General features: G+C 34.5%; 1 protein-coding gene across 3 annotated transcripts; it reads right to left on the reverse strand.

The window, feature by feature from the left end:
* Window positions 1–2,264: 2,264 nt before the first annotated feature.
* Window positions 2,265–16,563, reverse strand: LOC137630840 (uncharacterized). Of its 3 annotated transcripts, XM_068362388.1 has the most exons (4): window positions 16,197–16,559; window positions 10,515–10,646; window positions 7,691–7,770; window positions 2,265–4,946 (listed from the first exon to the last, which is right to left on the reverse strand). In XM_068362388.1, the coding sequence occupies exons 3-4, from the start codon at window positions 7,743–7,745 to the stop codon at window positions 2,710–2,712; spliced, it is 2,292 nt and encodes a 763-aa protein (XP_068218489.1). In that variant the 5' UTR covers window positions 7,746–7,770; window positions 10,515–10,646; window positions 16,197–16,559; the 3' UTR covers window positions 2,265–2,709. The 3 variants fall into 3 exon arrangements, with proteins under 3 accessions (XP_068218489.1, XP_068218487.1, XP_068218488.1); XM_068362386.1 differs by lacking the exon at window positions 10,515–10,646 and having other exon boundaries at window positions 7,349–7,770; window positions 16,197–16,563; XM_068362387.1 differs by lacking the exon at window positions 10,515–10,646 and having other exon boundaries at window positions 16,197–16,560.
* Between the last annotated feature and the right edge of the window lie 669 nt (window positions 16,564–17,232).

The following is a 17,232-nucleotide window of genomic DNA, read 5'->3' on the forward strand; positions in this document are numbered from 1 at the left end:
TAGAATTCATTTGTGGTGGCACACACTTTCTTACCTTAATGTAAACCGTATCTTTAAAAGAAAAAAAAAACACTCAACGAGACCAAAAAAGTAAGGTTTTTCAGTATGGAAAAAATTTACAAACTATTCCAAAATTCACTATTTTAGCCAATAACTTTTGTTAGAATATCATATCGAATAACACAATAAATGGGTCTATAAAACTTGATTATAATTTGGAATCATTACCCAAGATATTATGATACTGATGAATCGATATTAAATTACTTTCAAACAAAATGCTTCCATCCCCATAAAACAGCTCTAACACCTACTCTGCCCTACCTCACACTTTCTGCCTTTAAAATCACACTTTATATATATATATATATATATATATATATATATATATATATATATATATATATATATATATATATATATATATATATATATATACATATACATATATATATATATATATATATATATGAGAGAGAGAGAGAGAGAGAGAGAGAGAGAGAGAGAGAGAGAGAGAGAGAGAGAGAGAGAGAGAGAGAGCACTCCTAGCATGTATTTACTAAAGATTTTTTTTCAGTCGGGACATAATACATTGCCAAACTGAAAATCGATCATTCTTGTCAACAAGTTGTTCGCGAGAAGGGTATAGCAAATAACAAATATACCATATATTATAAGTTAGAATCATTATAATGATCGAATTGAGGTCTGGAGAAATTATATTGAATCTACCTTCATACATAATTTTTCGTGGGTCCCCTACCATCACACCCCTTACAGCTAGCTCTAACAAGTACTTCCCAGGCCCTTCATCGAGCTCCCCCTTAACAACCAAACTCTTCAACACCTGAAATTCTGGAATCTATAGATATTGGGGGTGACAGTGGGGCACCTGAGACGACAGGACATTTGGATTTGACTGTACATATATATATATATATATATATATATATATATATATATATATATATATATATATAGTATATTATGAGTGTGTATGTGTATATATATTGTACATACATATATGTATGTGTGTATGTGTAGCTGTCTGTATGAGTTTGTGTGTAGCCTAGATAGATAGATGGATTGTTGAAAGTAAAAGAGGAAATTAAAAGCCACTGTACAACACATGTATTTTATTGCATGCTACATCTGAGAAGTATAAATGACATCAGCCATCTTCATAAACTGTTCTTGTTTGGCCCTGTCATCATGTTTTCATTTAAATATAAAAAGCACGTTATATTCTTTTTCAATTATCATTTTACAGATGCCCACATAGTTGAATTACATGTTTTGATTATTTTCAAACTAGACCTATAAATTGAAGCAAATGAACATGCGTCATATAAGTTGATATTTTAGGAAATATGCCTAAAGACATTAAAAACTGAAATAAAAATTATTTGACATATACGCATTAGTTTGGGATTTTAATATCACTTCTGGGCTGATTAAACATTATTGCGGAAACTCTTTGGAGAGACAACCATTTTCATTTACCAACCATTATATGATACCACTGGTTCCACTTTCCCCAATGTTTATTAGAAAGTAAACGAGTACTGTATAAAGATATGCAATGGTTATCATTCATGGGATTGACAGAAAACTACCTCTCTCTGAGAAAAGTTGAGCATCAGCAATCAGGTAAGCGCACATCAAAACTATGTCATTTCAAGCATCTAAATATTATAAAGCAAGTTACTAAGATATGGTGCACTTGTGATTATTTTAGAAGGTATGTTTCGTTCCATAGGTCATATGTTTGAAGCTGTTATATTTAAAATGTCTATCGATAGTTATGGATACCAGACAGGATTTTAAAGAGCTTATTATAACTTATCTTATAAAATAACAATAATCCTCGTCTTCATGGCTAATGAGTCCTAAATTCCTTATCCACATTTGGTAATTGCCTCTTGTATTGCTAGAGCTATAATATAAAATTTAAATCATTATTATTTCTAGAAGACGAGGAAATAATACCTTATTTAACAATTGTTTTTTTACTTTCCTCTCATATTTACATGGACATTTCTTTTTTCTATGTACAATGCTAATACAATTCAACAGTAATGTATGTACATACTCATACACAAGCACACACATACACTCAGACACGCATATATATATATATATATATATATATATATATATATATATATATATATATATATATATATATATATATATATACTGCATATATATATATATATATATATATATATATATATATATATATATATATATATATATATATATATATGGTATAAGAATTCATTAGCTGATGTAAAATTTTATTTTGCTTGTTATCAAATTGTAATACTGAGAATAGACATATTTTCCATGTACCCAAAGTGTTCAAACGCATAATCCCTGCCATTTTACACTTATTGGTTTGATATATGTTTTGAGGGATTTATTTCATCAGCACTGATACCTTAAACATTTTACTTTCGTTATTTTGCAGGAAGATGACAACTATAAAACGTTTCTCTTTGCAATCATGATAAAGTTTCTTTGATGCAGTAATTTCTACAATTATCTATCTTCCCTAATATCGTATTTAGTACAAATGGTCATTATCCTTTGAATGATATTGATGACAGTATATTTATCAACATCTAAACTTTGAAACACCGAGAGCGGTAACAAAATAAAGATGAAACTAGCAACAATTAGACATAAGAATATCTGTCATTTATTTTAGTTTGGTTCATTTGATGAATTCTGTCTGTGGCTAATAGTTCTGCGAGGCAACCTAGGTGCCTTTGGAGTTTGTCTGAGAGACGATCCTATGCTTCCACTGCGATGCAGACGAGAGGCAGTGACACTGACAGTCGTCTTATCTGTGATATGACTCAATTGGTCGCTAGCCTGACCTCTTTCCCCTGGTCTTCTTCGGAAATTTCTAGCAATGGCTCCTATACCTGAAATAGCCTTCCGAAAAGATCCTCTTCTTTCTGGTAACCGCTGGAAAGGCACATCACCTCGGCTCACTTTAGGAGTATTGAGTGAGAGAGATCGTCGCAAAAATATGCTTGGCAGACGTGGCACCCTCAGTGATCCAGATCGATTTGGTAAACCAGGAGAGAGACTGGAATTTTTCTTTTGAATCATGTTTGAGTTTTGTTTGATCGGAACTGGTAACTCTAAGTTTTTCCCTTTGATTGTTTCCTCGACTTGAGTTTCTTCTTCATTGTCTATTTCTTTGTTTGTTAGTGGAATGTTTTGCTCAAACAATCCTGGTCCTGAAGACATAGTGAGTGCAGCCTTCGAAAACATAGGGGCAACAGGTTCAATCAGCTTTCCATATTCAGCTGGTTTCATTTTTTGACTAACAGTTCTGGTGACACGTTTGCTAGCCCTCTTACCTCTTATTGAATAATTTCTTACTAGCTGGCCTGTATAAATTTCAGGTGTTTGCTGTAAACGAGGCTCCACAAGGTTTAATGTACTACCACTAAAATGTCGATACAATACAGGAGATGTAGGAGAATTAACTGGGTCTGATGGATTCCCATCATACATATCAAAATTTGATTGGGGTACAAAATCAATGTCATCACTTCTAGAGAGAGTGCTTTCAGCACTATCACAGCTGAAGCTCTTAGACGAACCAGCTACGTTATCGGAAGATTCACAATCAAATCTAATCCAATCCCCTCGAAAGGCATTGCCATTTGGTTTAAAAGAAGGAAAAGATATTTCTTGGTAAGTTTGCTCACTCTGAGATTCTATACCATCAGTAGTTGTTGTCAAACCAGAGTATCCTTCATCTCTGCTTCCAGCATCATAATGGGATGATGCATTTCCTTTAGTATCTGATGATTGCATAACACTGTAACCAGCAGAATCTGTCTCACTGTATCCTTGAGCAAACGACTCTCCATTCAACTGTATATCTATGTCCTCATATGTTTCATCATGACTTGTGAGGTGCTGTTCATTCATTTCTTGAGGATTCAGTAAAACTTCAGAAAAAGACCTTGGAGGAGAATGCTGTAAATTTTTTACCTCCTGCAGATTATCTGGTGGGATACCTTTGCAAAATGAGAAATCTTCACAAATGAAGCTGTCTGTTGATGCCCAAAGGTGTCTATCTTTGATGGCAGAGGCTGAGGATTGTGATAGGGTTCTGGTTGGGGAATTTGAAGCTGAATTAGGAGCAAGATTTGACATTGAAAACTTCTCATTATTTAGCAATAAGGAATCGGAAATAACACCATCAACATTAGCAGACATCTCAGTCATATTAAAAGCATCATGCGTGTTGTGCAAAGAGCCAATGGTTTTAATGCTTGAAACTACAGTGCCACTCGTCTGTGGAGGAGAAAGTGGTCGAATACCAGTAGATAGGTTTTGATGTAAGCTATATTTTGGGACCTCATTGATGGTAAATGATGGGCAAAAACTTGGGCTTTTCTTAATTGATTTTTTTCTTTTCGGTCTCCCATGCAGGTCAACATCTTCCCATCCAGGTGGACGGACTGTGAATACTGGTGGCTGCTTTTTGTTCCCACCATTCAAAGAATCCCATCTTGAATCAAATGAAACATCACTGACTGCCCCTTCACTTCTGTTGCTTTTTAAAGCATGTCTAATTTGTCCATCTCCACGTGCTTCTTCTAACCACATTGGCAGCATGTTTCTTTCAGTATTGAAGTCTGTAACATGATCAGAAACTCTAAAAGGTTTTCGAGTCAGGCCATCTCGATTCCAAGGTCCCTTTTCTGATTTCTTTGCGGATGCTTCATTTGATTGATGGCTTGGAGATCCCCAGGCATTCTTTGCACGCATGGAAGGCGACGATCCATAACTTTCAGGTATTTCTCCTGGTGTCTGGTGAGGTGCTGGATGAGGCTTTGTAGTTTCTTTGTGTACAGATTGGTCGTTCAGCTTTTCTTTTTCATTTTTCTTTCTGTCACTTGATTTTCTTCTCTCTGAAAAATATCAGTTTATATCAGTATATGATTTTGATTATATTAAGCCATTTAAAGAAAAGTGCCAACATCTTAGCAGATTACCAATTATCAAATATTTAATTTGGAACTTCTTCATTTAATACATAATTAATAAATCCCTGCAAGAGATTAGTGTATTTTCCTAAATATAAAAACAAAATTTAAAGAAATTCAAAGATTTTTATTAATCATTAAAAACATATCTTTAGATGAAAATCTAACTTTTAATTAAAATATTTACCTAAACCTTTTAAAACATTAAACAGCAACAACTGAATAGCAGTCTATTATAGACGTCAAAATTGGTTATATTTTAAAATACCAGAAATTTTCCTGCTTTGAAAAGCATTAGTGATAAATTTGGAGTTGATTCTTAGTCCTAATGGGAGAAAATTTTAACTTCAATTATTTATTCTTTAAAAAATCTTTGTATTACATACCATGAGCTGATGAAATCGTGTCCATATCTTAAGAAAATATAAACCCTGAGATTCAAGTATATGATAGTTAATTACATCGAAAATCTATACCTTCTTAGAAGACTATAATGGTTGTCTTGGCGTTGTATTTTTCATTTTAAGCCTGAATAGCAAAGGGGAAATCAAATTTATTGTAACTTCCATAGAAGAGAAGACCACCAAATTACACAGTGAATATCTAATAATATCATATCACCAAATCAGTAATGATGCCTCCCCAGAGGTATTAGAGGAATTAAGGATCAGAGAGGCATGCATTCATAGTTTGTTAGTCTTTGGTGGAGACATGACAGTTTCTTCAATTAGAACTTGTTAAATTACTTTGGAATTTCAATTTATCAAAGTGTTTCAGCATATTCCTTTGCCCAAATTTCTTACTCAGCTACAAATTTTCACTATATTTCTAGTTTTTTGTCTTTGACCCATACTGTAATATGTATTACATATTGAAGTGTTATTTCATTATAAAGCAAGTGTAGCCCTGTAGTTCTTTAAAGAATGGCTGAAACAGTAATTGGCTGACAAGATTAAAAAAAAAAAAAAAAAAAATTAATTATTTGTTATGAGCTTCAGACTTACCATGAGAATAAAAACTGACATAGCATAATGATGGATGCCACACATGCATTCATGTTCAATAGCAGTTATAAACGACAAATGCCGTGCTTAAAGATGAGTTTCCTTTTAATGGAAAGATGTAAAGATCATTACTGCAAGAATACAGGTGCGGATGAGGAATTGCTACCCCCAAAATGGATCAAGAAACTCAAGGCCCAGCGTTGATTATTTGGGCTATGACTTCTCGGCACCCTTAGATGACCCTTAGGGTGGGAATTTGAATGAATCACGACGTTTGGACTACGCAGTTCATTATGGGGAAGCAGATAAAAAGCATCAGGGTACACTTAGGCACACTATTCTAACAGTTTCCTCTTCCTCTGATTTTTTGGTTTGACCAATCTTGACAGAAGGGAGAAGGATTAAAGATGCCAAGCGATTTATCAAGACTTTCCCTTGTCTGTCCTTCCTACTGTTGAAGTGGCTACCACTCCCCACCCCCACCCCCCATATTATTATTATTATTATTATTATTATTATTATTATTATTATTATTATTATTAGCTGAGGTACAACCCTAGCTGGAAAAGCAAGATATTATAATCCCAAGGGCTCCATCAGGAAAAAAATAACCCAGTGAGGAAAGGAAAAAAAGGAAATAGATAAACTACAAGAGAAGTAATGTACAATTAAAATAAACCGAATATATCAAGAACAGTAACAACATTAGAATAAATCTTTTATATATAAACTATAAAAACTTAAAAAAAAAAAACAAGATGAAGAGAAATAAGTTTACCCTCAAGGAAGAAAACTCTAACCCAAGATAGTGAAGACCAAGATACAGAGGCTATGGCACTACTAAAGAACTGCTTACCACAATTAAAGAGTCTCTTCTACCATTACCAAAGGGAAAGTATCCGCTGAGCAATTACAAGGGAAGTAGTTAGCCCCTTGAGCAAAGAAGATGTTTTTCGCTTATCTTGGTGTTGTCAGGTGTATGAGGAAAGAGGAGAATGTGGAATGAATAGGCCAGACTATTCGTTATATGTGTAGGCAAAGGAAAAATGAAGTGTAACCAGAGAGAAGGAAACAATGTAGTACTGTCTAGCTGGTCAAAGCACCCAATAACTCTCTAGCGATAGTATCTTAACAGGTAGTTGGTGCACTTACTCTGTCAACTATTTGAAACTAAAACTATATTTTATGCCAAGATTATCAATTAAAAGGTGGTGTAATCACCTTCTGTTTCCAATATCTGGGGGTATCAGATGGTGTTCAACGTCTCAAAGCTTTTCACAGAACAGTAAATCTTTTCATTGGATGCCTTCATGCCGCACTTACCTCTCTTTGAGCTCCATAGGAATGAAGTGAAGCGCTTGAATCTGCTGGGGGGTGGGATTGGCAACCCTTCAAGTGCCCTTTGAGTCCTGGGTGCGTTGGATTCACTGCTCAGCTCCCCATTACCAGCTCTTACTATGCCACCGGTATTCGTGGCTTTCGTATCAGCAGTAGCAGATCTACATCTTCCAGCTATTTTAGCGGAAGCAGCGCTAGGGGGGACATTAGTAGCAATGTTATGGCTTAGGTTGGCAGGGGAGAAACAGGAGGCTGTTGTAGCGCATTTGGTAGTAGCAGAAGAATTGGCAGTGGCAGTAAAATAAGATGGGCGGAACTTCAACACACCTGGCCGCGAGGGCGGTCCTGGAGGAGGGATGGAAGCGTGGGCGGCTGTAGGCATTCGGAAACTTCTGTTACTTTGTTTCCTGGAAAGGAAGAAACGTCTTCTGTCAATAGCAAAGATGGATATACATCTCATATATAGCCTAACTATCATTCATTGGAAATCCTCCAGTAACATAATTCTGTTTTTGACAGAAAAAATATTTCGACAGCAAAGAAAATCCATTAAAGCAGATCAAAACAAATTAACGTATTATTGAAGTTATGCAAAAGGAATGATACGGATGCACATTCAAACAATTTGGTAGCCATTTCTATTTTGAAATGTATGAGACTGATAGATTTAGCAATTTACAAATGCCTGTGTAAAAATATTTCACAGATCTCAATTATTTAGATGAAGCTAAACATTATACTTGTGATGTTTTTGGTCATTCTAAATAGACCAGGTGTAAAAATGCTAGGCTTTAGTATCGAAAATGTTTTATTATTATCATTACTAGCTAAACTATACAGCTAGTTGGAAGAGTAGGATGCTACAAGCCCAAGGGCTCCAACAGGGAAAAATAGTCCAGTGAGGAAAGGATATAAATAAACTACAAGAGAAGTAATGAACTATGGAAATTAAATATTTTAAGAACATTAGCAACATTAGAATATTTTTTTCATATATACACTATAAAACTTAAAAACCAGGAAGAGAAATAAAATAGAATAGTGTGCTCGAGTGTACCTTCAAGCAAGAGAACTCTACACCATGACAATGGAAGGCCATGGTACAGAGGCTATGGCGCTCCACAAGACTATAGAACAATGGTTTGATTTTGGAGTGTCCTTCTCCTAGAGGAGCTGCTTACCATAGCTAAAGAGTCTCTTCTACCCTTACCAACAGGAAAGTAGCCACTGAACAATTATAGTTCATTGCAGTAGTTAAACCCTTGAGCGAAAAAGAATTGTTTGGTAATCTCAGTGTTGTCAGGTGTATGAGGGTAGCCTATTCGGTGTATGTGTATGCAAAGGAAAATTGAGCTGTAACGAGAGAGAGAGAGAGAGAGAGAGAGAGAGAGAGAGAGAGAGAGAGAGAGAGATCCAATGTAGTACTGTCTGGCCATTGAAATGTTCTAATAAATCTCTAGTTGTAGTATCTCAACGGGTGGCTAGTGCCTTAACCAACTTACTACCCATTAAACATAAAGGAAAGATTGGGGCCAGTATGGTATGGTGAAAGGTTACCAACATGTTGAGTGAATTCTCTTTTTAAGTACATGGAGTTGTATCTCATTTTTCTTGAGAGATATTCTTTAATTAAGTAGTTAAATAAAAGGACGCTCTGATTTTTTCTGGCAGTACAACATATTAAATCATAGTTGGGTCTTTAATTTGAAGAAAGATTTTGGGCTAATACAAAGCAATCGTTACACCGGTACTCGTTTTCTAGTCATTAGTTTTTTTTTGTTTTTTTTCTATTATCCAAATGAATATCCATACAAACAATATTATGAAATAAACCTCTTTTAAACACGGCAATGGGAATTGTAGTATAGTTACAAATTAAATAAGCCAGAAAACTGTAATTTCCTGGTGGGTTTAAACCATTAAACGTATGATCATATAAATGACGAAATGTAATATTAAGACCTCTCAAGTTCTAATTGGCTCTAATAGCCTATTGGGAACGTCCCTGACTGAGGATCTGTTGGACTGTGTTTTAGGGTTTGAGACTGGCTCATCAAGCTCGCAGCTCACCATTTTAAGATAAGGACGGTGGTTTTGGGGAGCCTTATAGTTCTACCTGCTGAATCATCAGCAGCCAATGCCTGGCTTTCCCTGGTCTTAGCTTGGTTAGTACGGTGGCTTGGGCACTGACTATATGTATTTATGTTCATTCCCTAGGGCTTTGTCCTCCTATGGCATTGTCACTGACCCTCGAGCGACCTTTAAACCTTTAAATGATGTCACCTTGGTTGTCGGTATTTGAAACATTTTAAAATACCTTGAATTTGTCTCAAAAATATACATCAAGAAATAATATAGAAATTCTTCTGGCAAAAAATAAGGATAACGGTAAGATGTCTTGAACTTACTGGGAGTATTTCTTATAAATTACTGTTTAATTATGAATGCAATCGAAAAAATTAGTATGATACCATGTGTGCCAAGAGTCATGTCTAGAATAATGTCTAAAACATTAGACATGAACGTTTTTCGGATATATGAGGAAAAGTCGTCTTAACTTGAAGAATGTTTTGAAGCACAAGAAGTATACAAGCTATTAGAATTGCGTTCCAAGTACATATTGGATATGGTAACACCTGGTTTGTACAGTTGGGCACATGAATTCCTAACACACCTCAATCCGAGGAAATGCATGCTGTTACACCCTTACTGCAAGGCTAGTTTTCGTGTTTAGCCCCGCCCACCACATCTACCAACTCTCCCTACAGTATCTATTTCGTTACTCGTCGCGCAGTGAGGGTGTGACAGGGTACATTTCCTTAGAGTGAGGTATACCAGGAATGCAGGTTTCCAACTGTACGTCTTTGAGCTATAGAATGGAATTACAATGAGCAAACTCACTGAAGAATATCTGGTAATGAGGAGAGTTCATTGAAGACACCTATCAGCACTAACAAGATTAAAAGGTATTTTTCTGTTGAGTTGGAGTTAGATGGTATGAAATCTCCTTGAAAGTTAGAAATAGTGGTTGTTGAAATATGAGTAGTACCATTGGTCTACGTGAGTGGCGAAAGAAGGATGAGACATTGATCAGAAGATACCAGATATGGAAGTTGAATCTGAGCGACAACAAGAGCATAAATTTACTTACAAAAAGTGAAAGAGGAATATGCTGGATGGAGCTACGTTGAAAACGAGGGGGTTGAAAGACTAGATGTACTGTAGAAGATGAGTCAAACTTTTAGAATTTGGGAGTTCATTTTCAGGATACGGAAATGTTGATCTGAAATAAGGAAAAGGGTAGCATTTGGAAATTATTTTGCAGACATAAAATGCATGGAATTTTCCATTTTGATTTGAAGATTTGCCCTGTATACAATACTATCATAGATGAGTGTCTTAAAGCAGCTGGGTATAGGAGAAAGAGTTAAAGCCACGACAGGTTAAAAACATATTTGTTTTCCAGATAGTGAAACTGGCGGTAGATCGTGTCTAGTTACACAATTTCACGTAAATTGTCACTGATAGAAGTACGATTTCTTTTCAGAGGACCCTTAGACTATAGCTGGCAGAGAGAAAGGGGGAACATTTCCCTCTGTATCAATAAGCTAATACCATGAAGTCATGGATTAGCCCTTTTACTTTGAATCTATTCACTCTATAGAATATGCATGCATAGTTTACTTAGAATCTCACAAAAATTTGCCCCTATGAAATAGCTACAGAAATAGAAATCTTAAGGCTAATGGCTTTGAGTATACTGATAGTACTCTATACATTAACATGTTCTTTTCAAAACAAAATTATATCTAATAAAATTTGTAAACTTTTACTGTTTCCCTATTATCAACTATATGAGTGTATGTCAGTTGTTCCCAAAGACTATATACTGAAGGAAGATAGGAAGGCTCAAAATAGAATGTTAATATACTAGTTGGCAACTCCAAAGTGAACACAATAGTTGGTTGCTCCGATTTCAGACGGCGTTATAGGTATACATCGTTTGACGTCTGTTTGTTTATATTCAGAATTTGACAGTTGACACAAACGAAATCATGGCGCCGACAGTAAAGAAGTCACACAAGTGTGTTGTGTGCCATAAACAAAAAGAAACCGATCCTCATTTGGTATTTCACAGGTTCCCTAAGGACAAAGAACGGTGAGTACAAACAGTATAATACATGCAGTATGTGCTGCTAATGAGTAAGCCCCACTGATATTGGATGTAAGATTAAGGCAAGGCATCCACAGTAAATCTCTTTTGTTTTTCATTTTTTGTTGTCTTGTATGCTACCTTATTTCTATTTCCAACCCCCTTTTGATTATTTTTGTGTGTGATACAATTTTGTGTTATTTTGATCCTTTTGATTGTACATTTATACATTTATTAGTTTATAATACTAAACTATACATGAGTGCATCATACTTTTCCATTTCAATAAAAAATAAAATACAATTGTGTTTTTATACACCTAATATCTCTCCATCTTACAGTGGCCTACAAACTGTAATCAAATGTATGCCTACACATAAGCATTTGTGGCTAAGTTTAACAAATCAGATATACAGTATTTTTTAATTTATTCGAATGTGGTATTGTATAGAACATTTAAAAATGGTTGTAATATACTGTACAATACTTAAATTTGCAAGAAAATTAACTAAATCATAAGAGATATAGCTATTGAATTTCTGAAAAATAGACTGAGAAATATAATTTGCAATTTAGTTACCTAAAATTTAAGAATATCATGAATATATGAGTAAAATATACTGACATAGTAATGCAAATTATGAACAAATATGTCGCAAAATTTACAATCAAATTCCATCCTATATACCCGTAAGCATTACCGCTCTGAATGTTTGGTTGCTCGCTCAACAGATGGAGCCATTCGTTTCGCATGGGAGTATCTGGCATCTTTTCATAGCACACTCATTTGAGTGTTAAAAGCCTGAGCCTTCCTATCTTCCTTCAGTATATAGTCTTTGGTTGTTCCCAAAGTGGGTGGAACCGTTCCCCTGGAGGAGGTGGATTGATATGGGCGCTGGCAGTGTGGCAAAAACTGTGGTTGCGGGGACAGGGGGGTATTAAGAGCTTTTAAGAATAAATAGCCAACTTTTTTATTTTTTATTTATAAACTAGCTGAACTCAGGACGGATATTGTTTATGCAATCGGCATTGTCCCTCGTTGATGTCGCTCACTATCACGCAGTTCACTGCAATGTTGCTACACTTAACAGCATATTTAAGAAGGCTACGTGATAGCTGTACCTTTTCAATTGTAGATATTATCATGGAATTTGGCAGGAACAGAGAAACTATGTTTTCCATCAATCCCTGACATTTTCATTTGGATAAGTTAACTATTCTAGGAACGATTTACTCCACCTCCAAAAATAACCATTCATCCCATCCCGAAATAAATGTTTGTTGTGGCTTTTCTGTGGAAGATATCATCATGAAAATTGGTATGGTCAAAGAAAATATTCATCCCATAAACCCTAAAAATTTCATTTTGATATGTGGATATCGAAAAATGGCTACTGTGACTTTTCTATGGCAAGTATCAATACGAAAATTGTTATGAATGTAGTTCACATAACACCCATTAAACTGTGAAATTCATTTGGATATCTGTAAACCTCTAGGAGTAGTTAGTCCCTCACTGATTTTTTAGCTAAAAGTCGTCACTTAGGAATTAAAGTGATAGCCAGGGAATGCCTATAGCAGGTATGGACATGAAAATTGGCAGAAACAAAGCTTATATATTTCGAAATTTCATTTGAAAATATTCATTGGTAAGGGAATGACTGGGCTACGGGTTGGATGAGGTATCTTAAAAAAAAAATTGGCATTTCATATAAGGTCACTCGCTTCGTTCGTGACAAATATTAATAATATAACATATGCCATAAATACTAAGGCAAAGAAATAGATATCAAATTTGACATTAGAGTTATCAACGAACAGCATAATGCTACGTAGTTTAAAATGGAACACGGGGGACGCAAGGACTCCATCTGGAACCCAAGTGGACGTCAGCCTAGAAAAGTTTGGGAATCACTAACTCAAGGCCAACTCTACATTATACCAGTAGATTGAAAGTGTTCAAGCCATGAAGGACTAATAAAGAATCGATATGAATGTAGGCCTGGGTGTTTATTTTCAAGCTTCCCTAAGTAGTTTTCCGATTAGTTTTCTATTTTGTTCCATACTCGTTTCCGCATATCATGACCTAGTTTATTCTTTGCAATGATGGCATGGGGTTCTATATAAATCTAATCTCTTTTTACTCTTACTGTACTCCTTTTTGGAAACCTATAATCTAATAATTACCTTCCAGATAATATCCATGAAATTTGCCAGCAATATCAAGAGTTTTTTCTTGCTTTTACTTTAGATTATCGTTTTCAGTTAATCGGTATGAAATATCCTTGCGTTGCAATACTAAAGCAAAACAGGTTATCAATTAAAGATAATGGCCTGGTTTCACTTTTCTCTGATAAACTCATATCAATCCTCCTCTCTCGCAGCTCTTTGTATGTTTTGATTATTTTTGTTATATTCAATATTTTCTTCCGTTCTCGGATGACGGAGGGCGCTCTTATCCAGATTTTAATGAAGGGCAGCCTTTGGGTATTCCTCTCCTAAAACGTTCTTACACAATTTCAATAGTAGGTCGATACTCGCAGACAATTTCTCGATTAGTGTTTAAAATACGACACATGGGAGACTCTTATTCGCAAATAGACCTCACCCTTAAAATTTTATTGTTAACTCAATCTCCGTTTCAATCAAACATCTTCGGAGCTCTTCTTCTTCCATATTGGTGTGCAGCTAAACAATATTCAAGAAGGAAGTTGCAAAAATTATGAAATGCATACATTTTATTAACTTTAAATATGATTGACTTTCAGAGCTGTATTTCATTCCTTATACATATTTATTTTAGTTAGTTTGTGTCCATCACGTAATTCGAAGAGACAATACATTTCAGTATAGAGAGCAAAAACAGTTTGATGATTTTCGGTAAATTTCTATCGAATAATCACATAGTTCGCTTTTATTTTAGCCTCGGTTCAGTATCTAATTAAGTAAATGCTATTTGGGATCACAATGTGAATGTTTCTGAGATTTGCTTTCATAGTCATCGTACTGGATACAGTTGTCTAAAGTCTATTTATTTGAATAATTCCAGACAATGAGCATCTTATCGTCAATAAAGAATTTAGTTGTGGGTAACACCAATTAATTTCTGAAGTAAACGTAACTGTTAATCTTGAGAATCGCTTGAAATTGTTGAACAATTGTGAATGTAGCTCCCAAAGCTAATTTCAAAATTAATTGCAATTTCCGACAAGTGGGTCACCTAGATTTTGTAGGTAGTAGGTTGCCCAAGGCACCAGCCACACGTTGATATACTACTGCTAGAGAATTATTGGGTCCCTGACTGGCCAGGTGGTACAACATTGGATCCTTCTCTAGTTACGAATCATTTTCCTTTGCCTATATATACACCGAATAGTCTGGCCAATTCTTTTACCATTCTTCTCTGTCCTCATACACCTGACAACACTCAGATTACCAAACCATTCTTCTTCGTTTAAGGGGTTAACTGCTGTACTGTAATTGTTCGATGGCTAATTTCTTCTTGTTAAGGTTAGAAGAGACGCTTTGATAATGGTAAGCAGCTCTTCTAGGAGGACACTCCAAACTCAAACCATTGTTTTCTAGTCTTGGGTAGTGCCCTAGTTTCTGTATCACGGTCTTCCACTGTCTTGGGTTAGAGTTCTCTAGCTTGAGGGTACACTCAGGCACACTATTCTATCTATTTCCTTATTTCCTTTCTTTACTAGGCTATTTTCTATGTTAAGGTCATTAGACTTGTAGTATCCATCTTTTCCAACTAGGGTTGTAGCTTACCCAGTAACAATAATAATAATAATAATAATAATAATAATAATAATAATAATAATAATAATAATATTAATAATAACAATAATTAGCTCAGCTTTCCCATTTGAAAATAGGTAAATCGTCAATAAATACGCAATCACATCTTAGGCAATCTTAATCTTTATTTATTTTTGTAGTGGATATTTGGTGTAGTAATATTTTGATAAGACAACATCAAGTTTCTTATAATAAACGAGCATAACTTTGTGAATGAATTTGCATAAGAATTAAACCTCGTAATGAGTTTGAAGTACCTTCTTTATAACAAAGCTCTTTAGAGGTTGATTGTGACGCTAAAACAACCAAAATTAAAATTTTTTTCGTTTCCGATAACTAAAACATGCTGAAATCGATTTACCTAGTTACAGATTACTCATATTTCCATGCCTCAGTACTTCCAGAAAACATCAAAAATAAAGAATGAATGGGGACACTTGAAATTGCATTCGTCTAACTATTAATGTCAGCATTTCCCAAAATGGGGGACACCTATGGGGTGGAAGTTAAAGTTACCTGGGGGGAAATAATTACACTGCCTACTAGCAATAAAACAAAATCTCAGATGGATTTCCTTATGCCAGAGAGAGAGAGAGAGAGAGAGAGAGAGAGAGAGAGAGAGAGAGAGAGAGAGAGAGAGAGAGAATGCTGGTTGCAATTGTAACTATATGTCTCATTATATTTGTACATTCCTAAAATACATTAGCAAATAGCCACTGTGTAATTTAATTATTACTGTTTCTTTCATACACATGAATGGGGGATATCTGAATGATTGAAATGGGCGCAGGGGGAAATGACAGAAGATTCTCGGAGTTGAAATCATTATCCACAAAAATTATATTTCTGGAAAACATTTCCGAGGCTTTTCCTTACCTTGTTAGATTAATCCACATATTTATGATCGTTGGTCAAGCTTTTCCATTGCTTCGTTATGCTCCTTTCTTCCATTATGGCCGTTTTTTGTCAACCATTTCGTTAAACAGTACTTCTGTTGCCAGTCTATTCCATTCAACAACCAGAAGAGAAAATCCTCAGAGGGTAAAATCACGCCACAAATACAAAGGATTCTACTTAGGTTCCATTTTTCTTTGGCGATGCACTCTTCGTCCCTACGTTGTCCTACGTTAAACTGTTACTCCACCGAACTTATTTATCTTATTGCAGTACAAACGTGACCCTGTTAAGCAATGTCCTTCCCAGAACCACCACCAAATGAGAACAAAACTGAAACAAATCGATGTTTCTGGTGTGATGGTCGAGTGCTGGAATTGCTATGGCTTCTTCAGCCTCAGCTAAGCTGACTTATGTCGACATCACTTTCTGACACCTACTGACTTAACTACAAAGAAAAAATATGCATGTGATATACAAATATATATGTATTCATATATATATATATATATATATATATATATATATATATATATATATATATACACATATGTATGTATACAGCATACATGTGTGTGTATTATATATATATATATATATATATATATATATATATATATACAAATATATATATACATATATACATATTTATATACATGTGTGTGTATTATATATATATATATACATATATATACATATATATATACACATGTGTGTGTATTATATATATATATATATATATATATATATACAGTATATATACTTATATACATGTATATATATATATATATATATATATATACATATATATGTCTCTCTCTCTCTCTCTCTCTCTCTCTCTCTCTCTCTCTCTCTCTCTCTCTCTCTCTCTCTCTCTCTCTATATATATATATATATATATATATATATATATATATATATATAAATATATATATATATATATATATATATATATATATATATATATATATATATATATTTTATATATATATATATATATATATATATATATATATAT

This window comes from Palaemon carinicauda, chromosome 39 (assembly GCF_036898095.1).
Source record: "Palaemon carinicauda isolate YSFRI2023 chromosome 39, ASM3689809v2, whole genome shotgun sequence".
NCBI lineage: Eukaryota > Metazoa > Arthropoda > Malacostraca > Decapoda > Palaemonidae > Palaemon > Palaemon carinicauda.

Bases quoted from the DNA above. Each gene is read 5' to 3' on its own strand.
- LOC137630840 (XM_068362386.1), bottom strand. From the start codon at position 16,216: ATGTGGATTAATCTAACAAG. The intron at 7,771-16,196 runs GTAAGGAAAAGC...CTTCCTTTCCAG, and splicing joins ATGTGGATTAATCTAACAAG to GAAACAAAGTAACAGAAGTT. The intron at 4,947-7,348 runs GTAAGTGCGGCA...GATATTTTTCAG, and splicing joins CCTATGGAGCTCAAAGAGAG to AGAGAAGAAAATCAAGTGAC.